We start from the raw sequence: 22,617 nt of genomic DNA, 5'->3' as shown, positions 1-22,617 counted from the left end.
ATGTCGACGTGATTGATTAATCCGTTCAGAGTCTGGCCTTGAACTTGGCCGAGCCCAGCTCATTGCGATCCAGACCCTTGGACCGGAAAATCTCCTCGGTCTTGGCCTGTTGACGGGCGATCCGGGCCCGGATCTCCTCTGCGCGCTGCCTGTTCTCGCGGCGTCCGAGTTGGCTGAGATGGGCTGGGAGAGCGAGTTAGTAAAAAGGACCGAGCAACAAAAAGGGAAACGATTCTCCAGAGAAGGGGACTTGCCCCCCCAAATGGAAAACAGAGACAAAAAACAACAACTCACCCTCATCTGGGCCGTCGGCGATTCTCAACGTCCTCAAGTGTGCCCACATGTGAGCCAGTGGTGTATCCTGACACACGCCCATGGCGCCATGGACCTGGATGGCTCGATCGATGACCTTCAGGGCCATTTGGGGCACCTTGACCTTGGCCTCGGCAATCTCCTTGAGCGCGAACTTGGCGTCCCTTTGGTCAATCTTGACGGCGGCGTTGAGCACGATCAATCTCGAGGCGTCGATCTCGATCCTTGCTTTGGCGACCCACTCCAACAACACGCCGTGCTCGCGGAGAGGCTTTCCAAAGGGGATCTTCCTGTCGTCGTTGAGCCGGTTGATCAGCCACTCGAGGGCCCGTTCAGCGGCACCGACGGCTCTCATGGCGTGGTGGATTCGTCCTGGGCCGAGACGGCCTTGCATGATCTCGTTGCCTCGGCCTTCACCTAGAATGAGTGCATCCAGGGGCACCTTCACGTTATCGAATGTGATGTGGCCGTGGCCGTGAGGGGCGTCATCGTATCCAAAGACCGACAACATACGGTGGACTTTGATGCCTGGAGTGTCGGCCGGCACGAGCAACATACTCTGCTGGTGGTATTTGTCTGGGTTGTTAGGGTCAGATTTGCCCATGACGATGAAGATCTTGCAGCGGTCATCCCCGGCACCTGAAGACCACCACTTGGATCCATTGAGGAGGTAATGGTCGCCCCTGCGCTCGATGCGGAGCCTGATGTTGCTGCCATCCGACGAGGCAATATCTGGTTCAGTCATGAGGAAACCAGAGCGGATCTCGCCTGCGAGAAGGGGCTTGAGCCACCTCTCCTTCTGGGCCGGAGAACCATAGCGGGCGATGACTTCCATATTGCCAGTATCGGGAGCGGCGCAGTTGCATGCCTGTTGAGTGCAGGTTCCGTTAGCGAGGGAAGACGTAAGGGAGAGAGGAACAAACACACCTCGCTGGCTGTAATACTCTTACCCAACTGCTCGGCCATGAGCCCATACTCGACGTTGGTGAACTGAGGGCCGTCCTTGAAATGGTTCTTGGGCAAGAACATGTTCCAGATGCCCAAGGCGCGAGCTTTCGCCTTCAGGTCGTCCATGACCGAGGGGTGGCCGTGCCAGCGGGCATCACCCGAGCCGATCTGTGACGAGTAGACGACATCGGCGGGAATGCATTCTTCGTCGACGAATTTCTCAACCTGTGGAGGAGGTGGTGGCGGTGGTTAGACAATTGGTTCCATGTGAACACCAGGCAAAGAAAGAAGGGCAGACAATACCAAGTCCAACAGCTTCTTTGCCCTCTCTGACACAAACGGAGCGACAACGGGTGGGATGTTCTCCGAGGCGGGCATCTTGAATGGGGAATTCGGAGTGTGTGTAGGTCTTCGTTATGGTGCACTGGCGAAAAGTAGTAGAGCTGGTGATGGAGGATTAGGATGAGAAAACCCAAGGATGGACGGAGGAGGAAGTTCGACAAAATATGTACTCAATATCCGCCAGATTGCCAGACCCTCGGCTCTTTAACAAACGGGAAATCGAGACAAGTCAATGGGAAAACGTGGAGGGCGCAGTTTTGTAGCTGTTTGTTTCGGCTGTAAGTCTGAATCTGGGGAAGTGGGAGTTGGAGACGGCGACTTTGTGCCTCGGCCATACAATGACTTGGACCCGACTCAATTCCACCGGATGATGTGGATGCTGAGCCCTGGGGAAAGGGGCCTTGGGGGCGCCTGGGGAAGCCCAGGGAAAAGCTTAGGGGAGCCTAAAGTGCCCCTAGGGGTGCCCGCACCGGCGATTTGTCTACTTGGTTACGGTTGACTTCCGTTTCCGGACGAGAGAGACGTCGAGGGGCCGGGGCTACTTATACCCGATCCGGGTAACTATTGTCTCAAACTACGAAGTAATTGGTATACCGAGCCTTACTCTTGACGCTCTAGTACCGAGTACTCGGTATCCTACACAAGTACACAAAAGCACAGATCATCTGGTGAGAGGGTTGAAATTCTCCATTCTTGAAAGACTCTTGTCAATCACTGCCTGTCCAGGCCAAAGTATCAATCTAGCTACTTCTCCCACGACAAGCTGCCTCCAGCTCACACCGACTCCAGCACTCAGCTCCGTCTCTTTCAAGCCAGCAACAAAAAAGAAAAAAAAAGTAACTCCACGCAGAGTCCCAGGAGAATTGATGCAATTCGAAGAGCACACACTCGCCCTGTCTCAACCACTTCAAATGGCCTTACTTCAAACCTGACTGGTGAACCGTTTCCCTTGCCGCCCACAGCAAACACCACACCCACACCAAGCTTTTCTTTCCATATCCTGTAAACGTGGTCCTGTCCTTGTCGGACCGACGTGGTCAAAAGCCCACGGTAAAATAAACATCTCAAAAGAAAAACATACTCAAAGCCGCTGCTGTTCCCAATGCCTTGGTCCGGGTATTTTGGATTTCTGATTGCTGTTGGTACACTCCGTGACACCTCGTCAATAAACAAGCCCATGTTTGCAAAGTCATCAGTGTCAAGGTTCCAATCAAGACGAGAACGAGGGTGTTGCGAGTATTTTTTTGGTCTCTCTCCTTTTTCTCAGACGCATGGCAATGTGGTCTTCCACCTGACCCTCCAAACAAAAAACACAAGATTCGATTCCCCCCCCCCCCCTTTCCGGCAGGGATTTTATCTCGCCTGGTTCACACAAAAAGTTCGAATAAGCTGACAAGAAGGTGATGCTCAAAGAATTACAAATGGAAGTTGTGCCAACCTCCAACCCACTCAAGCTCATCCTCATCGGCTGAGGATGAATCCGTCACCCGTTGTTGCCGCCAATCTTGATTCAGATACGCCGGACGTGCCTTCTGTCGGCTGTCACGGCGATGCCATGTATGTTGATGTTGGTGGCTCTCGTGTCCCAATACAGTCGTAGGTTTCCTGCGTGTTCCAGTCGTCATAGATCGTTTCTTGAAAGTCCAAGTCTGCGGATCCGACTCCGTGTGGTAGTTCCGCCTCTTGTCGCCCAGCGCCGCCCACTTGTCTACAGGAACCTGTTTGGGCGAATGTCGAGGAGTCCGTCCACGCCAGCCAAAGGGGTCATTCTCGTTCGCCCCGTGGCTCGCCTTGATCGGCGACACGGGCTTCGGCGTGCGGCTGCGACGCGCGTTGCTAGAGGACCGACTCTTGGACTCGGTGAGCACTCCTGGAGGTACCGGAAGACGCTTCTGGCTGTCCTGACTCCAGCTTCGTGAATTCTGTTCACGTCGCAACTTCAGCTCTGCCTCCCGTTCCGACTCCTCCTCATCTTCTTCGAACATATCACTCCAGCTCTTGGCCACGTCATCCTGTTTCTTGCCAAACACGGACGACATGGTGGGAATGGGCCTGGAAGCGCGAGATGGTAACGAGTTGGGGATGGGGACAGGGTCTGGCTTAGGCGGGTTGCGGGCAGCAGACCGTCTGAGGGTCATGGATTTGAACGATCCATAAGCAGAATCGAAGATGGATGTCAGAGAAGGTGTAGTACCATGGCCCGAGTACCAGGACTCGCCCAGCTTGAGGCTCTTGTCCGAGTCGAAGAGATCCTCCTCGTAGAGGTCGGGAATGGAGTCCAACTGCTGTTTCAGAGGACTGGCATGCAATGCCTTGGCCCAGGGGAAGGAGTCGCCATCCATCTGCGGGCTTTGAATTGACGGGGTCCGCAAAGGCTCGCGGTTGGCACTGGCTTGCACAACGTCCCGTTCCTCAGAACAGAAAAAGTCGTCAAAGGATTCGTCCTCGGTGGTGAAGGCAATGGCGCGAAGCACAGCTTGCTTGACAAGCCCCAGGTCCCGTTTGGAAGGGTCCAAAGCCATGGCCACGGACAGGATCTCAAAGGTGTCCTGCGACATGCTGGGGAAGATGTCGAACAATGATTGACGGTCTCGACGATAGTCGGCAAAGAGGACGTCCGATTCCGTGGGTGTAACAAAGGGATTCCTGGCAAAGAGGACATTGAGCAAGCAGATACCGATGGACCAGATATCTGCCTTTGCCGGGGAATAGCCTGTACCAGCGGGATCATACTGCTCTGGGGCCATGTATCGGTCGCTTCCAACACAGGACTCGTAGGACCAGAGGCTCCTGGTGGCTAGGCCGAAGTCCCCGAGCTTGACGGAACCATCTTGGGTCAAGAAGATGTTCTCAGGCTTGATGTCTCGATGGTAAAGACCGTTGGCGTGCATGTGTTGCACCGCACTGATCAGCTGCAGCATGAAACGGCGGACGTGCTCTGTCTGCATGGGACCACGATTGAGGCGGATTGCCTCATATAAGTCACCTTGAGAACAGTATTCCAGGACCAGGTAGGTGTGAGCGTCGGTCTCAAAATGATGAACAAGGTTCACTAGGTGGTCGTGGTGCTTCAGAATTGCATGGCAGGCAAGCTCTTCTGTCCCTTCATCCGGGGTCGTTACCTGTGCGGACTTGTTGGCCACAGAAGGCTTGGTCAAACATTTGATGGCCACATTCTGTCGGGTCAAGGTATCTTCGGCGAGGAAGACCATGCCAAAGGAACCATGGTTGAGAGGAGCAATGGTTCTGAAACGACCGTCTAGAAGTTGGCCTTTGTGGAACTCATCCTTCATGCACTCCATCTTCGTAGTTGGATGGCTAAGCGTGGTGTGAGCCGATAACTCTCTGATGTTTCGAGCAGCAGTCTAATCCTTTAGACGCAAGTGACAAGAACTTTTGTTATCTGAACAGTGACGGGTAATATGATCCAGGAGGGCTTTGTACAACAGTATAGACAGGAATGGGATTGCAATGCAGACGCAAGTGTGTAGGAGCAGATACGCTCACGAGGAAACGTCGTCGAGTATAGGAACTGGAACCCGGACACCAAACATAGATCCGCCTTGTAGCTTCAATTCTTCAACCTCCTCCACTTATCATGTGTAGAAAACGCCCAGTCGATAAGGACACCGCGGAACTCCTTGTTGTTCGTGTAAGGTCAGAGGCTCATAGAGGTGATATAGGTCGTAACGTAAAACAAAAGGAAAAAGCTGATCGCTGACGCAGAGCCTGCCGGGCTCGTTGTCCAGTCGAACGAGCAGATGCGTAAAGAGCGTCAAGTTATTGTGTCATGGTCGAATGGATTGTGGGACTGGTTCCGGCAGAAGAGCCAAAAGATTGCGAGTGAAAGAGCAAGAGTTTGAGGATAGTCGAAAGAGATAGTAGAGATTCGAGAGAGTGGAAGAGTTGGTCAGTTGATGGTGTAGCTAATCCAAGGCTGTTGAGGGTACCGCTTGGTCACAGCTTCGTCGAGCTCAGAGGATGTCTTATCGACAGGCAGCCACAATTTTTGTCGCCACGAACGATGCTGGTGAACGATGCTGGTGAACGGACAAGAAGATGACGAGAGAGTGAATCCGGCTTGTGCAGTCTTGACTCAAAGCAGATGCCGTCACCCCTTTGTCCCGAAGTTTATTGTGCTGTTGTGGGCTGAGCGTGACTTGACCCGACTTTGATGACCCAGGTGACACCCACAACAATGATTCACCAACTAAGCCGAATCCGAAAGGCAGGCGAGACTCGACAGATGGAGTGCTCAAATGGCCCTCAATATCCCACGCAGATCGAGGAAGAGCTCAATGGTATAACAGGATTATAGGTACAGTTGGGATGGGTGAGTTCGACCTCAGTTATCAGGTGTGGTGGGGGGCCTTCGAGGACCAGCGGGGGTGCGAGGTCGCTGGGCGACAACGAGGAATGCTGGCGAGCAGAGGAACGTCGTCGAGACGGGGAGAGTGAGAAGGAGAGACACGACCAGGTGCTAAATTGTGTATGTGAGAGGGAGAGTAGAACGAACACTCGTGAGGGCTTTTGATTTCACATTGCAGGGTGGTCGATCTGGAGGTCGAGTGGTAGGGGCAAAGGTAAACAGTGAGACGAAGATGGCTGAGTTATGGTTATGAAGCAGAAGAGGTGCAGGCGGTCGAGTTGGCGGTGACGGGTGGCTCTGACAGCTTGGCCGTGTCTGGTCCCTGGGAATGGTGCATTCTGGGGCCAACCGAGCAGTGGGCACACCACTCTGATGGGCCGCCCTCGCAGCCTAACCTTGAACAGAGGGCTACGGCCTACGAGCTACGGGCAACGGCGAGAAAGCTGCCCTCTCATGGACCTGCCCCAACAAATGACGCTGGCCTTGTTACCCACTGGGCGAGCGAAGTCAATGGAATCGGCCGGCAACTGCAGGGCCAGTCATGAACAAATCAGGTCCAAGTGAGTGGAGCCACTGCCACGGTGCCTGCGCCTGCGAGGGTGGCCCACGGTTGGAAGGCAGCTGCATAAGCTAATCCACTTATACCCTAGCGCCTTCTACACAAGCTGCACGTCGCAATTTCCTACTAGCGCATGACCCATTTTTCTTCTGGCCCTCGCTGGCTTTGTCTGTGTGTCCTCGTGCTCATCTCTACGCCTGAAGGTTTCGATGGCTCGACGAAGCAATGCCGCCACCCACTTCGCTCTCTCTTTTTTTGTCTCACACGCGCTCAAAGTCAGTCTCAGACAAGACAATCCCTCCCACCCTCGTACCCTCATACCCTCCCACGCCTCCAAGCCATTCAGATTCCAGACCCATTGGCAGCTTGTTCAGATCAGGTGCATGCCAGACAAAGGCTCTCCTTTTGAACCACCCTTCCCCAGGTGCCATTCTCTCTACCCGCTTTCGGCTCGTCGCTTTGTCTCCCTCCAACCAATAGTCACGCCACAGCCATCATGAGCCTTGACCAGAAAATGACGCCGCCGCCCGGCAGCGAACACGTAACCACGACAGTGGATGATAACCACAAGGACAAGAAGCAGAAAGAGGACACCTTGCAATGAACAATTACTGAATGCCCTAATTACGAATCTCGGTTGTAGAGGGGAGCACGAACTCCCGAAGGCTTCCCATCCCCTTTGTCATTAAGAATGCATTTTGCCTTCATAACTCGATGCTGGTGACACCCGTTCTGGATGCCATATCCGGGTACATGCTTGTTCAACACGTCTCCCGAGTCCCGTGGCTATCTCCTTTGTGATAGGGCCACTCAACAGCTACCTCACGCAACTCGTCCTAATCGGCCCTTGGGAGTTCAGGAGTCCCTCCTTTGTACCAGTATTCAAGAGATGACAAGTTCAAGGACAGCTGATCATTAGGCCTGGACATTTAGGGGAAAGGGGATGAAAATCTCTCATGTGGCCCTGATGATTGATTGTTGCTCAATCACCACCATGCTCTCCTGGCTGAGTCAACCTTACGAGTGCAACAGGTCATTCAAACTCGTCGTACAATCTTACCCCGCAAAACTTGGGAGTCCTGGGCTTTGGGATGGATTCAGCGTCGCCCATGAGCTCGAATTCTGATTCCACAGCTTCCGGAGACAACTAAGATGCCATTCTGCAGCTTGTCAACACTGTATACATGTAGCTATTCGCCGTCATGTCTCATCATTCTACAAGGACAAAGGAAGGCGGAGCCATAGGACGTTCCTCGTATTCCGTACCATTCCTCGCAGCCACAACTCGACGAGCTGAGGTCATGTGATTGCAACCATTCGCATCGCAAAGGCTCAGCCAGTCGGCCCCAAGGAAGAAAAGTTGTTCTCCTATGCTTCGATCAATTTCCAAGGGATTCCAAGCATTCAAGTTCTGGGCGCTCGATCCCAGCATGTCCGGTCCCGGAATACAAGTACGAGCTGTCAAAAACCTGGCAACGGCAATGGCGTGTTTATCTGATCGGCAGTCTTGCTCCAGGCGACATTAGCTTACGAAAACCTAGATCCAATGGAGTTCCAGGGACACCAAGGGGGATGACCACGTGAAATGATAAGCAATTATTGGCAGATGCTGGGTTTGAGACCTGGGAGGATCATCTCGGATAATCCCAAGGTCATTGAAACAAGTGCCACCGAGGGTTTCGCGTTGCTGATGTTTCGGCCAGGGATCGTTCTGGTATCCCAGGGCATCCACAAGGTCAAAGACCCATTTCTCGACGAACCAGAGAGTCTTCAGCGTCAAAAGCAGCGTCGATGGAACGACGTGCTGTAAATTACACAGACAAGCAATCTGCCATATCTTGGATCAGTGACGGACAAAAGACAGACCACACTGCTATTCGATGCCGGCCATTTTGCCCAAAAGTCGGTGAAAAGGCAGTGCAATTTCAATCCCCTTCAATGGGCTCTTTCAGTGGCTCCTGGAGCTGTTACAGTCCTTTTCTTGGGAGCAGTCTAATGCAGCCAGCGGGCTCTTGAGGTGCAGAAGCCTGCATAAGCTCGACTGGAGGCTTTCTCCATCCATCCACCGCTTCGATTTTGGGCTGTGCGACTTGCCGATGAAGGGCTCCAGGCCCTGTTTGGATGCTGGCGCCCTCGGACAAGAGGCCAGACCTCATTGGCGCCAGCGGAGAAAAAGCTCTCGCCACCCACTGGCAACGGAACACGAACATCCAGTCATCGACATTGTCTGCAATATTGCCATGGCTGTTGCCAATACTACCTGCCGGGATGTTTTTGTCGTCGCCCTGCACTAGGTACTCGTCGCTGAGGCTAACCGCCGATGCTATGAAACCCTCGATTATTGGTCTGTCAGACTATTGAATGCTCTACCTACATTGCCCAGCGTCGGGCCGAGCAATACTTTGCAATTCTGGAGACCGATACCCCGCTCGACAGCGTCACTCCACACGGGCGTCGATCTGGACCTGAAATCTCTGGCTACGAGGTGCGCATTGAGAGGCAGCTCCACCGAGGACAGCGTCTGCTCTAACAGCCATCGTGTCTACCGTGGCACCTCAAGAAGAATTGGGCTACACAAGACTTCGTCCAAAGTAATGATTGACACGTTTTCGATGAGGTTGCCCCCCGTTGTGTTGGGACGAGCAGCGTCTCGAATTCTCCGACTGTCGACTCCCAGATGCGTCGAGATTGCCACGGGGTTTGGCCTCTGAATCTTCTCCCTAGGATTACTTCTTATCCGAAATTGAATCCTTTTTCAACACCAAGGTATGGCTCTATATTATGGTTGTTCCGTACAATCAAACCACATTGGCCACCACGACCAAGCAAAGCAAGCCTTTGGCATTTTTTCCATGTTTTTGGACAACCACAACAATTTCTTCTCTTGTGTGGTTCCACGCCTTCGGTTTTCCTTTCGCATGCATGCCACCGCATTGCATTGACAGTCACCAGGGTGCAGACGGCCCAACCCAAGGAACACTCCCATTCAGATCATTCTCCGGTAGGTTTTCGAGATCTTCAACAACCCTTAGTCCAGAAGGTGGGAGCTTTAGTCTGGTGAGGCTTTAAGCGAACCCACCGGGCGGCTGTTCCCATACACCACCCGGGATCTAGCGCATTCCTGTCGAAGATGGCGGTATATACACCGCCATGTTGGAATTTTTTCTACCTTGAACAGGGGCTGGTTATCCCTTTCTCATTACCAAAACTCGGAAAATTTGGCGCTGTTGTTGCAGTGTGCATGAACGATATGAAGGTGGCTGGAAGATGCAGATCTCGATTGCCTACGAGTGGCTACGCTAATTAGACGAGGACAGTGACCGCAATCACACATTGCAAAATTTTCAATAGCAGAAAGAAGAAACAAAAAATTCCTTCCCACATTGTCTGCACATGTCACAACGGGAGGACGTGGTGTTGATCTTTTACCTGTCTGGTCCATCATGATATTTCCGATACTCCGTTCCTAATCCTACCAGTGACAAAGTGTTATATCCTCGCGCAATGGAGTCTCAAGTCGGTGAACTGCACTATTTGCGGCGACATACATTGCTCCTCTTCGATCTCATTTCGACCCACGGATGCGATAGTATGTGGCTCAAATGTTGCGTCGCTTCGATTCTATCCTTAACTCGCACGCCTAGGAGGACCAGGGAGGATTTTGTATATACGGATCGACATTGAACCAGTGATTTGACCACCTGAGGATAGGTAGGTCCGTGTCTCAGGACTTTCGGCCTTGTGTCCTCATCATCCTTGGTCTGCGAAAGGGGCCAATTTCGATTCAGTCTGTTTCCTATACTCGGCCACAAAGCCACGATCGAGGGCAGGTGGACAGTCAGTCTTACACACCGGCCTTCATTGCGGTGCAGTCAAGTTCTGTCTAGGTACCCAAGGGGTACCCAGGGGAGGGTCTCCTCGTCTCTACCTATATGGTAATCATGTTGGTCCTCATGGATGTTCGTTCATATTATGGTATAATATATAGAATGGGATATATGGTATATTGGTACATGGTATGTGATATATGGATATGGTGCAATTGCACATGTGCTCTACTAGATACATAGGTACATATATACTGTGTACAAAGACCTGCCGCCTCGCGCCCGAGGTCTATTAGCCCACTCTGTCTATTTATCAATCAATCAGCCCTGGCCTCCCTTCTATCCAGAATGCTTCTTTTCATGGTATGTCTGCATTGTCTGTGCAGAAGAGAACGAGGAATATTATACAAGGGTAGATACAGCCCAGAATCGTCTTGCGAAGGGGTTCTTGTGTCCACAGGTCGACGTGGATAGCTGAGTATCTTCAGCTTCGCCAGGATCAAGTGTTGAGAAGAAGAGAATTGTGGTGCTCGTCGGCTTGTCGTCCTCCCAGCCAAGGGATTTTGATAGGCACCGGTCCCGTGTGGTTGGCGTGGTTGGCATTGCTGAGAGACGGTTGCTTCCCGTTTGTCTGGGATGTCAGGCATTTCTTGGGCCTTTTAGCGGCACTGGATAGCTGTTTGCAGGCGATGCCAACTCTGCTCTTGTTTCCTGGTTTCAGCCAGCTCTCCTCAGCAGCGATACCGCTCACAGAGCTCCTCCCAAGGCCTCAACTAGCCAAAGGGCCAGCCGCACCTTCAAGCCTACCCTCCTGTCAATCTTTGCGAGATCATCCTGCGTTGCGACCGTCGCATCTCTCTGGAGGTTTTCCGTCTCTTCTTTCAGTCTGCGCTTGAGGCCTTCGTCGCCGGTCATGATCATCGCCCCGATTTCCAGGTCAAGGCTGTAACTTCTTTTCGTGTAGTTGCTGCTCCCCACCACTGTAATGCTCGGCCCAGACTCCTCGGTAACCTGACCCTCAGCGTCCAACTGAGGTGGGAGAGTAACCCAAAGGCCTTTTGCATGGTAGGTCATTCCTCCAGGTTCACCGACTGTGCCCCTTCTCCACTCCTTTAGTTGAATAACATCTTCTTTGCCAGCACTGGACACGGTACGGAGGAAGCGTCGAGAAAGCAAAGTGTACGCTGCTGGTAGCATACCACTTACTCCAGGGCTACCGTAGAAGCCGTTGGCCCACGGTGAGGCAGTGATCACCGTGCATGCCTTTTCGAAAGCTCTGAGGCCTGGTTGTACTGCGGACGGGCCTTCCGGAGCGGCTGCTATGAGGAGTTTGCAGATGTCTGGGTCGATGTTGAAATATCCAGCCGTGAATGTCCACGTTGACTTGTGTAATCGCTCATCCTCCGCAAGGTTCGTGAGTAGCTTAGTAATTGCAGGCTTCTCCGTGGAAGTATATTGTGCAAACTCATAATCGAGGAGGCCAATGTTCTTGGGCGCTCCAAGGAGGACGTCGAACTGGGCCAGCGGATAGACGAAGGTCTTTTGCTGCGTGAACTCAACAGGGAACATCTTTTGTCTGGCCTTTTTGTGTATCAATGGTTCGAGGATTTCTTTGGCATATGCCTTGAATCTTTTGGTATGCCATAAAGGATCGGGGTACCCTCGTTCATGAGGACTCAACAATTCGAAGCCGCCGGGACGCTCCTCGGACGGAACCAGGTGGTAGGACAGGTCGCAGACAGCCTCGTGAATAGCGCCATAGAAATCGGTGAGTTCTTTGGAAGAGAAAAGGTGGTACCGATCAAGACGGTTGGTAAAGTAGTCATTGGATAAATTGGCACTAAGTAACTGGGTCAGAACCTTGACAAGAACCATGGTGAGCATTGACCATACCCTGAGAGCATTATTTCATCGTCAAAGCCATAGAGTTTCATATGTTGCAAGCCCCATCCCTCGTTTATCCGCTTGGGCATGTACTTCTTCTTCCATCCATTCAGGTTTGGGGTATGGAACATAGAGATGCGAACGCGGTCGGGGAATTGGACGGCCAACGGTGCCAGGAGGGTGCCGCATGATGGATTAGGATCCTCCCGAGTTCCTCGAAGTGCATCAGTGAGGATCGAAACCTCGAGGTTCGGGTTGTTCTCGAGCGCTTCCTTGAGGGTCTCGATGAGCTCGTGCTCGGTTTTGCCAATGTACAATGTAGACAGGTATATTCGCCGCTTTGCTCCTCTAATCTTGACCTGTAGCACACCTTAGCCGGCCACTTCCCCTTCCAGGCGCGTTATGTGTCTACCTTCAGGGTATCATAGAAAGCGGTGGGAGAGTCGAGGATCTGGATTTTGTCGGGATCTATCTCGAATCGAGGGGCGACATGATCAAGCTGGGTGGCCACTCCGGCGAGAGGGTGCGTTGTCGGAGCAGGGCCATTGCTGAAAGCCGACGACGAGGACGAGGAAAAGCGTCTGGAGACGAACTTCGTTGTCGGGCTGCGCTGAATGAAAGCTCTGGTCGTCCGACTGCAGCTGCGGAGGCCGTGCAATCCACAGCTCCTGGCAAACATGTCCGTTCAGAGGCAAAAGATGGTCACAGCCTGTCACCTTTGACGCAGTTGATACCTCTCCATTTGGCCCATTTCGATCAACGGTCTTGTTGGATAATGGCGGATCTCTCAATGTGTACCTAGTACTCGGTACTTGAATACACCTGCGCACGTTCCCGATATTATTTCTTGTCGATCTCCAACGATGTTGTCATTGCTTGGCGCCATTGACTTGCCTGTTACACACCGAGATCAATAGCAGCCTCCACCCAGCCTTGTCTGCCTTGCATTCCTTTGACCTTGTTAGCGAGGCCCATCTACTTTTCCACTAAACATCAGCTGTCTGTGTAAACCCGGCGCAATGCTCGCATTGAAAATAGAATGACACATTCCACATCGAGTCCTAAGATCAACAGAGTCCTTACTGCTCTGTGGACCACAATTGGGGTACCTTGCATAAGACCTGATTGTAATGTGACACACACACTCTACATTCTCATACAGCATCTTGTGCACCACCCAAGCCTGAAGGATCCCCGGCAGTCACCCAGGTACTGGCTCTTAGCTGGATCAGCCGCCAGGCTCAGCGCACTCTTTGACAGTGCCTCTCCTGTGACCCTCACACATGTATGTCCATGCTCACGAATCATCCGCCGTTATGCAGGCATGGCTGTCCGAGCTAGGTAACCTTCGCCTGGTCACTCAAAGCTGCAACCACATGCAGACGGGTCCTGGCAGCCACAGGCATCGAATTCATCCTGGGCGGGGTCCAGCGTCCTTCACCGCGACAACCATCCACGGATCTTGACAAAATAGGTCAGTGACAATCGGCTTGAGAACATTGAGATATACAAACAGTCATAATCATCGCCCATCTTCAGACACAGAATATCCCATACACGGTCTGCAACGTTCGGCGTGTCCATGAGCCCATCTGTGTTGGCGATACAGCTACGCAGTATCATCGCGTCGCAACCGTGTAACCCACAAGAATCCGCAGGCCTCTTGAAGATGCGGATATTCTCGGGCTTTGTGGAAAGAAAGCCCCATTCGAAGGGGAAACTGGGAGGAGCCATAATATTGACGTTGACTCATGGAGTTCTCAGTATCACATCAATGGGACATGCGAAGGGTTTGCTGGCTTACCGGTGACAATAGCCCAGTGTGAAGATATGCTAGGTCCCTCATCGTACCCATATAGCTTTGCCCCAGCGGAACGAACCAACCCTTTACACTCTTTGTCGGCCTCGACCTTCCAAATAGTCTGGTAAGGTGAGCCAGCCAGCTTGCGTATACGCATAGAAATGGCAGATTCGTGGCATGAGGATTGTAATGTGAGCTTTGAAACCCGTAGGTTCAACGACGTACACTCTCGAATTCTTCGCCCGCTTTCATATGGTACTAGAAATCTCAAGTCAGTTGGCGTCACACGAAGGATCGGGTGAATTTCCGCAGAGACACCCACGATCTTACGCAGGTAACTCCCCTGATTGTAGACAACGAAATTCACGCGATCGGCAGAAATCAGCTCAAGGTCTCTCGGCTCGATCGGTGCATCACGAAACCACCCCGAAGGATTGCTGCGGAGCAAGGTAACGGCCATCCTGGCTCTCAAGGGCAGATCTGCCATCTTCAAGGGCCTCTTAACAGGAAATTAAGAGCGACAAGAGTAACAACTTCAGTATTTGTGAAGCCTGGAGAGGAGAGGGGGAGGGAGAAAGATTTGAAGACATGATGGTATTTAGCAGAGCCGTGGTGGTCATGTGAAGTGAAAGATGGTTGAGCGCCTTCCTCGTCTCTGTTTCTCTGGTGGGTTGCGCCTTCCCAGTCACTGGCCGGCTCCTTCCTCGATACATCCATGGCTTCATCATGCAGGGGAAGCTGCAACCAGGTGGACTCACGACGCTGATATAATAGTCTGGCACCTTCCCTCCATCTGCGGGTCCATTCCTACCAAAGTTGTAGCAAGCAGATGGGATTTCATGTAGGTGAGCTCGTTCTTGTCAAAGGAGTCTGTTCGATCAGCTTGCAAGCAAACACGCTTCTATCTTTCCCTTTAAGCTCCTGCGGCATCGAGCGTGTCACTCCGTCTGTCCATCCTCCGTGCCGCCCTCCAGGCTATCACGCACGAATGCAGTGTGTAGCTACCCAAAGACGGTTGTTGAGATAGACCATTAATGGAACGGTTATATGCCGCTTTGAACGAATGCTTCCTGACCCCGACGTTACATAAAGCGGCATCACACCTGAACCAAAAGAGTCCCGCCGTCCACTTGGCGCATTCGCGTGAGGCGAACACAAGCCAACATCCACTTCCGCACCAGGACAGTTGTCGAAGCGGTGTGCTCGTGGCCGGTGAAGAAATGGAAATATAATGAGCCGTCACAGATGATTCCCTCGAGGTCGGCATCTCAGTTAGAGATCGCCAATGGACTGCGCTGAAAATGCGACTTCCGAAGCCAGGTTTACTCCTTTTCGTCACCCTCGTTGCGAGTACTTCGATTCCATTCACGACCTTGACGTCTTCCACTTGTCCTTTTCGTACAGTAAACTACATTACTCACAGTCTCCCTCAGCAATGTCTTGCGTCGACTCGAAAGGCCAACATCACCTCCACGACGATCGAAACCGCCAGCTCTCCCAGCGGGGTGCCCGCTGTTCCTACATCTTCTCCTGATGACTATTACGCAGAAGATTCCTCCCTCTCGGTTCCGTCTACTGTTCAGTCGTCATCCTCGATAGATTCTTCGGTTCACCCCGTGCACACATCGCAGGAGCAGTCGGCTTTGGGTCCTCCCCAGACAGAAAGGTATGGCGCTTCTTCCGGGACAGATGCCGATCAGCCGGAGGACGAGTCCCCCCTCGAAGACGGAAAGTTTCTCTCTTTTGAGGACTGGAAACGGGAAAATCTGAAAAAGTCGGGTCAATCTGAACATATTGGGAAAGGGCCTGGAATTGAAGGTCGAGAACCGAGGAAGAGAACCGCGTCTCTTCGAGATTCTCTAGATTCGTTGGGGGACGACGCCGAGATAGATTTGGACTTCTCTGGCTTTGTCTCTGACACCCTTGAACCTCCAAATCAGGATCAACCCAGAGTGCAGCAGGAAATTCGCGACAGTTCTACCAAGATCGAACTGGGACACGCTCCGAGAGCCGGCGCGAGGAGTAAAGATGCTGGCACAACCTGCAAAGAACGATTCAACTATGCCTCATTTGATTGTGCAGCCAACGTTCTGAAGACCAATCCAGAAGCCAAAAGCGCTTCAGCGGTACTGGGAAATAACAAGGATTCTTATATGCTAAACGAGTGCTCTGCCCAGAACAAATTCTTGATCCTGGAACTGTGCGACGACATATCGATCGACACTATTGTGCTGGCCAACTTCGAATTCTTCAGCTCGACCTTCCATACTTTCAGAGTAAGCGTGTCCGACAAATACCCAGTCAAAGCCGACAAGTGGAAGACTCTAGGTACTTTTGAAGCTCGAAACACCCGTGAGGTGCAGGCGTTTCTGGTTGAGAATCCTGTCATATGGGCACGGTATCTACGCATCGAGTTTCTTACCCATTATGGGAATGAGTTTTACTGCCCGATCAGTCTCGTCAGAGTTCATGGGACAACAATGCTGGAGGAGTACAAACACGATCTCGAATCGATCCAAATGGAGGATGAAGGCAAAGTGGAGCAGGAAGGTGCCGACAGTGCAGACGAGGATAGACTTGTACCGGAAGCGGTGGCTGAACAGCTTTTGACCGAGAGTGACACTCTCGAAGAGTCTGTCCGCACTGCCGCATCTGATTCATCCCTGGTGCAGGATCATCACCTCGATCGGACCCAAACCCCAGACGTCGAAGATACCCAAGACGCAGTTTCCACCTCTCCGGCGCTTTCGTCCCAAAAGATCAATGGCTTAAGTGACCAAAACGATACATCCAGCACGTGTGAGACGACGAAGGGCTGTGCTAGAACGACCCCCGATGCTCTTCACGGCCAGGATATTACTCAATCGTCTGACACAGAAGCTATAAAGGTGACTACAGATGCTCTAACCCCCAATTCCTTGGGGTCAAGCCACGTCACAACGGCGGCGGTGGATGGGTCAACCTCAACCTCCAAATCTGATCTTATTGTCGACTCAACAGCGACCAATGCTTCATCGTCACCACCCAGCACCAACAGTTCGAAAACACCCGCGTCCATCACGCAGTCGTCCCACCCAGCTCCAACGATGCAAGAATCATTTTTCAAGTCGGTTCAGAAGCGCCTGCAAACACTTGAATCGAATTCGTCTTTGTCCCTTCAGTATATAGAAGATCAGTCTCGCGCACTTCGAGATGCATTCCACAAAGTGGAACAGAGACAACTGGCCAAAACAACCTCTTTCCTCGAACATCTAAATACTACGGTCCTCAATGAACTCCGAGAATTCCGCCAGCAATACGACCAATTGTGGCAGTCCACGGTCATAGAGCTTGAGATGCAGCGCGAACGCTACCAGCAGGAAAATATTGCCATCAATGCGCGGCTCGGTGTGCTTGCGGACGAGGTCATCTTTCAGAAGCGAATGTCCTTTCTGCAATTGCTTCTAATCTTGATCTGTCTTGGATTGGTGCTGTTCTCCAAGGGCAATGTGAACAGCTACCTTGAGCTGCCACTAGTACAAAGTGTCTTGTCCAGATCTCCGAGTTCACGATTTGTGAATGTCACCAGCCCTGACACACCCTCGCAGAACTCTCCCGTCTCGAGATCTAACTCCGCGAGTGCAGTGCAACGGCGTCTGGGTATTTTGAAGGGCCACCGGCGTTTCCCTTCGGAGGACTCGGCTGACAATAGCTTGAGTCCGACTGATTTATACTCACCACCAACGCCTGTTAGCTTCGGCGACCCTTCATCTGACGGCGACGACAAAGAGGACAATGGCAGGCTCGGAGATCCCCAATTTGATCCCAGCTTGATTGAGCGACCTAGTACGAGCCCGCCTGTGCTTACAGGGGCGGAAGACTCCAGTGACTCAGAGCCCAACCAAGGGATCATGGACGAGTCCATTGACAACGTGCTTCTTGGTTCGTCTGCGGGCAGCAGACAACCCAAACCACCTATCGTCCTGGTTGAAGATGCCACGCCTCCCCCAAAACATCTAAAGTGGCAGCTACCGGAGAGCTAGAGATGTTTGGTAGCTTTTGAGGCTCAGGAGGTGGGACATTGTCAGATCCTTCCACCCTGATGTCAATGGAATCACGTCTCGTCGACCTATGGTTCTCGAGGAGCAAGGGCGCATTGAACGCAGTTTATGACGACAAACAAAGTCCGGTCAAGCCCATACACCTACTGAGAGACCTCTCTGGTCTCAACCTGCACCCTTCTCCTATGCTCATGGAATTCCTCTCAAAGCAGCCCAGTCTTCTACAAAAATGCCAAGTATGGGGAAACACCTGGAGTGTTCTTGATCAAGCAGGATAAAAGTATCGGTGGGCTCCCGGCCTACCCAGTGGTGTTCATGAGAACACGCTCAGGAGGGCGTCTTACCCCTTTATGCAGGAGCAAGGTGAAGAGCATGCTGACCAAGCATATGTAACATAGTCTTCCTATCTTGTGGTGTAGGACAAAAAGACCGAACGATAGCCATATAATGACATGGCTCTGAAGACGAAGATGGTGCGGAGATATGCATCTCTCCTGCAAGATGGGGTGGGGAGAGTTACTTGTGTAGAGTTGACACAAACGTCGGTCTCTGGCACTGGTTAGGCGCAACTTGTTGATCGACAAGTAGTGACTGCTACTAGCTAATACTTGTACATAGAAACTGACCTGTATCTGGACAGTCTCTCGTGAGTTTTCTCTGAGCATCGTAATTGACGCTTGGCAGCTCCCGGTTGCGTAAAACCCCTGTGCTTATACAGCCTTGCGCAGCCTTGTGCATCCACTAAGGTGAAACATGATTGGCTGAAATTACTTGCCTTGTCAGTCGATATCCACGTGACTTCGTCCCGCCTTTGTATCGGCGTCGTTACCTGAAACAAGAGTGATAAGTCATAGTATCTATAGTGGCACCAAGGGTTACTCGTAGAGGTCCGTTACAAAATAACTATTATATCAGTATCATTGCGATCGGAATCATGTTCGGGATGGTAGCCGAGATTCGCCAGCAATTCCCTGTTCCGGACAATCATTTCTCCGCCACCGGCATCTGCATCCGTTACATCAACAACAAGCCTTTCACCCTTTCTACCACGATTTCCCCGTTGTACCCCACGCGATCTGCAGACGAGATGGATGAGGGTGTGTCGCAACTTGTCCACGGCTCACCGAATATGTGTCGGTTGAACTGTATTCCTCCGCTTCCCCCTCTCAAGACCCGATGGATCGGGTGTGTTGTACAGGTAAGTTGGATTTGATCCCGAAGCAAATGTGAATCGAGATTGAAATAAGTCCTTGTCATCCGGTTCTGGTGAAATATCTGGTTACTTCGACAGAATCTTCTCGCTGCATGCTATTGCAACTGCTGGACATGTCCAGGCTCAACCTTTACATTGCCGCAGCCGTCGCAGCCTCTACTGGTTCACTGTTTGGCTACTCGGTCGGCTTCGTGGGAGGACTGCTGGTATTGCCTTCGTTCCTTGGCCATTTCCACCTTGATGTCCTTCCAGCGGCCGAACTCGCACGTGCTCAATCACTTGTTGTCTCGTCGTGGATTGTTGGTGCCTTCTTCGGCGTACCAACCGGCATCCCTATTTGCTCTCGTTATGGCCGGAAGGCATGTCTCATCTTCAGTGCTGCTCTGTATGTCCTTGGGACTGTATTGCAGGTGATCAACGCTGGATCAGCTCTGTGGCTGTTTGAGGTCGGGAGATTTCTAAACGGCTACGGGGTTGGCGCTGGCACGCTGGTCTCGCCCATTTAGTATGTGTTCTTTGCATCCATTCTCTGACATCCCCCGCTGACCATGATTACAGTATTTCGGAGATCGCGACACCGTCCAACAGAGGCATACTGATGTCCAGCTTCCAAGTCGTGATCCAAGGCAGCGCTGTGATCGGCTTCTGGGGAGCATATGCTGCGAACGCAGCGATTGCAGACACTTCGGATCTACAATGGCAGATTCCGGTTGCCATTCAACTTTTTCCAGGTATCATTCTCCTTCTGGGAACATTTTATATCAAAGAGACACCGCAATACCTGGCTACCCTGGACAATCTCGAGTTGGTGGAGGATTCATTGTGCTGGTTTCGAGGATTACCCCCAACAGACGTGGCTATGAAGCGAGAAGCCTTCGAAATCTCCCTCACCGTCCTCTCTGGAGTACGTCGACAAGCAATCCACAAAACACATTTTCTCCGCGAAGCGCTCAGTGCCCCAATTCGCAAGCGCTTGGTCGTCGGAGTCGGCCTGTTCGTCGTACAGAACATGTCGGGCATGGTCGCGCTAAACTATTACGTGGCAGTCATATTTCTCAAAGCAGGATTCAAGAGTGTGTCAGCGTCTCTGTTTCTGACTGGGATATTTGGGTTTGTCAAACTCGTCGCCGCCCTCCTCTTCATGTTCCTCTGTGTGCGCATCTACGGCAATCGCTTCTGGCTCCTGTGGGGAACCGGGGTATGCGCCGTATCGATGTTTGTGCTGGGGTACTGTACAGCTACCATGTCTGATCCATCGGATGGCGGTAGCATCCCGTCTGTCGTTCGCGCCACGTTTTGCATTCTGAGTGTCTACGTGTACGCAGTCGCATTCGGGGTGTCGAGCGGGCCTATTCCCTGGAATGTGTGCAGCGAGATCTTCCCTTCGTACATCAACGCGCAGTGCTGCGCGGTCACGACATGCACGCAGTGGTTGTTTCAGGTCGTTGTGGCGGCCATCACGCCTCTCCTCCTCGCCTCCATTGGCCCAATGACCTTTGTCTTCTACGGCCTCTGCAACGTCCTAGGAATGGCATTCTACTACTTTTGCGTGCCGGAGACGAGAGGAGTTCCGTTGGGGAAAGAAATGAGTCGCGTTTTTGGTCACGAGGACTTCAAATACGAGGTTTACGATGGAGTGGTGGAGGAAGTTGAGGATGCTGACGACGATGAGACGCCTTTGCTTGGTTCGGAGAGAAAGAGGAGGCGAAGCTCGATTGCCATTGTGGTATAGCCTGGGTGCTACGCTTCTTTGGCGTTCTAGCCACTCCTGTTCCTGCTCTTTTACAGAAGCGAAGCGGTGCAGTGTCAGAGGCGTCCTTTTTCAGCATTACTCTTTTACAGCTTGGAGATGAATTTCACCCTGTTCGCCACCGCCGTCTTGGCCGTCGATATCTTGGGCGCGAATGACTCGAAGCTATGAGGCAGGCCGGGATAGACGTGCATCTCGAGCGGAATGCCCGCCTCGGCGTGTCGTGCCGCGTACTTGATGTTCTCGTCCCTGAAGATGTCCAGGTCCGGCACGTCGATGTACACGGGTGGGAGGTCCGCCACGGAGGAGACCCGCGCCGGGGCGGCCCAGGGCGAGACGTCGGCGGTGGGGTTGCCGGCCTTTTCGCGACCGATGTATGCAGCCCAGCCCGTGAGGTTGTCGTCGGGCGTCCAGGTGTGGAGGCCCCCTGCGGCCTCGTAGCGGCCCTTGTTGCGGTCGTCGAGCATGGCGTTGACGAGCACCTGCCGGGCCAGCGGGGGGTCGAGCTTCCTGTCCCGCGCCATGATGGCCACCCCGGCCGCGAGTCCCCCACCTGCCGAGTCGCCCATGATGGCGATCCGGGCGGGGTCGACACCCAGTTCCGCGGCACCTTTGGGGGAGTGAACCCACTTGAGCGCCGCGTAGCAGTCCTCGATGGGCGTTGGGAAGGGATACTCGGGCGGCGACCGGTACTCGACCGCGAAGAACGGGACGCCCCCCTGCGTCACGTAACTCTGGATCATCTTGCGGTAAAGCGGGACACTGAGGCAGAAATACCCTCCGCCGTGGGTGTACACGACTGCCGCCGACTGCGTCGCAGCGGAGCCCTTTTTCGCAAAGCGGTGGACGTTGATCTCGACGCCGTCAAATGACGCGACCTTGAAGATCGTCTCCTCGACGTCGTCAACTTCGGGCCAGTTCTTCATCAGGCCCGCCCACATGCCGTCGATGCCGGCGCGGCGCGGGGCGACTTCGTAAGGAGGGTGTTGTGGCGCCGCGGCCATGGCCGGCAGCATGGGCTCGATGGCCTGGTGGTATTCCGGGTCGTATTGGTAGGGCATTCTGCTTGTTTCCTTTCTGGGCCTTGGGTTTTAATTTTTCTTTCCCACTCTGTTAGTCTGGTCTAGTCTAGTCCGTGTTGATCGAAATGGAAATTCAATCTGATATCTGATATTTAAAAACTTGGGATTTATGTCGTGATTCGTGATACCCTTACGATCCACTGCTGAGATCCTTGGATCTAAGACACGGTTGGAAGTTTTGTATACTTGTTGTGTGAGAGAAGAGAATACCCTCGGGTGTTTTTGACCGCGTTAGAGCCGAGGAGGGGGGGGGGGGGGGGCGTGCGAATATACTCTCCAATTTACTTCTGTATATCTAATTACTTACAACACATGTCCCTACAAGCTGTGTACCGTGTACCGGGTCACGATGAAGTGTCTTCTGGCCCATCAATTGCCTGTTGTTGTGTCGGTACATACTTGTCCATCCCATTCAAAAGAGTAAGCCCGTCATTATTCATCCCCTCCTGCAAAGCTCCATCACCGAAAAAAAAAACTGCCCATAGAGAGG

The 22,617-nt window shown here is 52.6% G+C and overlaps 6 protein-coding genes across 6 annotated transcripts; 2 read left to right on the top strand and 4 right to left on the bottom strand.

Moving 5' to 3' along the window:
* Nucleotides 1–25: 25 nt before the first annotated feature.
* On the bottom strand, nt 26–1,638 carry AYO20_09938 (hypothetical protein; the record flags this gene model as incomplete). The annotated part of the gene is made up of 4 exons (XM_022648205.1): nt 26–183; nt 295–1,180; nt 1,240–1,485; nt 1,564–1,638. The coding sequence occupies 4 exons, from the start codon at nt 1,636–1,638 to the stop codon at nt 26–28; spliced, it is 1,365 nt and encodes a 454-aa protein (XP_022495800.1).
* A 1,379-nt stretch (nt 1,639–3,017) lies between these two features.
* Nucleotides 3,018–4,904, bottom strand: AYO20_09937 (hypothetical protein; the record flags this gene model as incomplete). The annotated part of the gene is made up of 1 exon (XM_022648204.1): nt 3,018–4,904. The coding sequence occupies one exon, from the start codon at nt 4,902–4,904 to the stop codon at nt 3,018–3,020; it is 1,887 nt and encodes a 628-aa protein (XP_022495799.1).
* Nucleotides 4,905–11,104: 6,200 nt separating this feature from the next.
* AYO20_09936 (hypothetical protein) lies at nt 11,105–14,502 on the bottom strand (the record flags this gene model as incomplete). Its single annotated transcript, XM_022648203.1, has 8 exons — nt 11,105–12,197; nt 12,251–12,600; nt 12,654–12,822; nt 13,752–13,833; nt 13,888–13,989; nt 14,046–14,163; nt 14,268–14,300; nt 14,365–14,502. 8 exons carry the CDS (start codon nt 14,500–14,502, stop codon nt 11,105–11,107), a joined length of 2,085 nt encoding a protein of 694 aa, XP_022495798.1.
* An 841-nt stretch (nt 14,503–15,343) lies between these two features.
* AYO20_09935 (hypothetical protein) lies at nt 15,344–18,064 on the top strand (the record flags this gene model as incomplete). The annotated part of the gene is made up of 1 exon (XM_022648202.1): nt 15,344–18,064. One exon carries the CDS (start codon nt 15,344–15,346, stop codon nt 18,062–18,064), a length of 2,721 nt encoding a protein of 906 aa, XP_022495797.1.
* Nucleotides 18,065–19,016: 952 nt separating this feature from the next.
* Nucleotides 19,017–21,027, top strand: AYO20_09934 (hypothetical protein; the record flags this gene model as incomplete). Its single annotated transcript, XM_022648201.1, has 3 exons — nt 19,017–19,267; nt 19,417–19,800; nt 19,854–21,027. 3 exons carry the CDS (start codon nt 19,017–19,019, stop codon nt 21,025–21,027), a joined length of 1,809 nt encoding a protein of 602 aa, XP_022495796.1.
* A 104-nt stretch (nt 21,028–21,131) lies between these two features.
* Nucleotides 21,132–22,106, bottom strand: AYO20_09933 (hypothetical protein; the record flags this gene model as incomplete). Its single annotated transcript, XM_022648200.1, has 1 exon — nt 21,132–22,106. One exon carries the CDS (start codon nt 22,104–22,106, stop codon nt 21,132–21,134), a length of 975 nt encoding a protein of 324 aa, XP_022495795.1.
* Between the last annotated feature and the right edge of the window lie 511 nt (nt 22,107–22,617).

This window comes from Fonsecaea nubica (assembly GCF_001646965.1).
Source record: "Fonsecaea nubica strain CBS 269.64 chromosome Unknown Scaff99, whole genome shotgun sequence".
NCBI classification, from domain to species: Eukaryota; Fungi; Ascomycota; class Eurotiomycetes; order Chaetothyriales; family Herpotrichiellaceae; genus Fonsecaea; species Fonsecaea nubica.
Note: the sequence above shows the minus strand (reverse complement) of the source record. Positions and strands in the feature narration are given on the sequence as shown.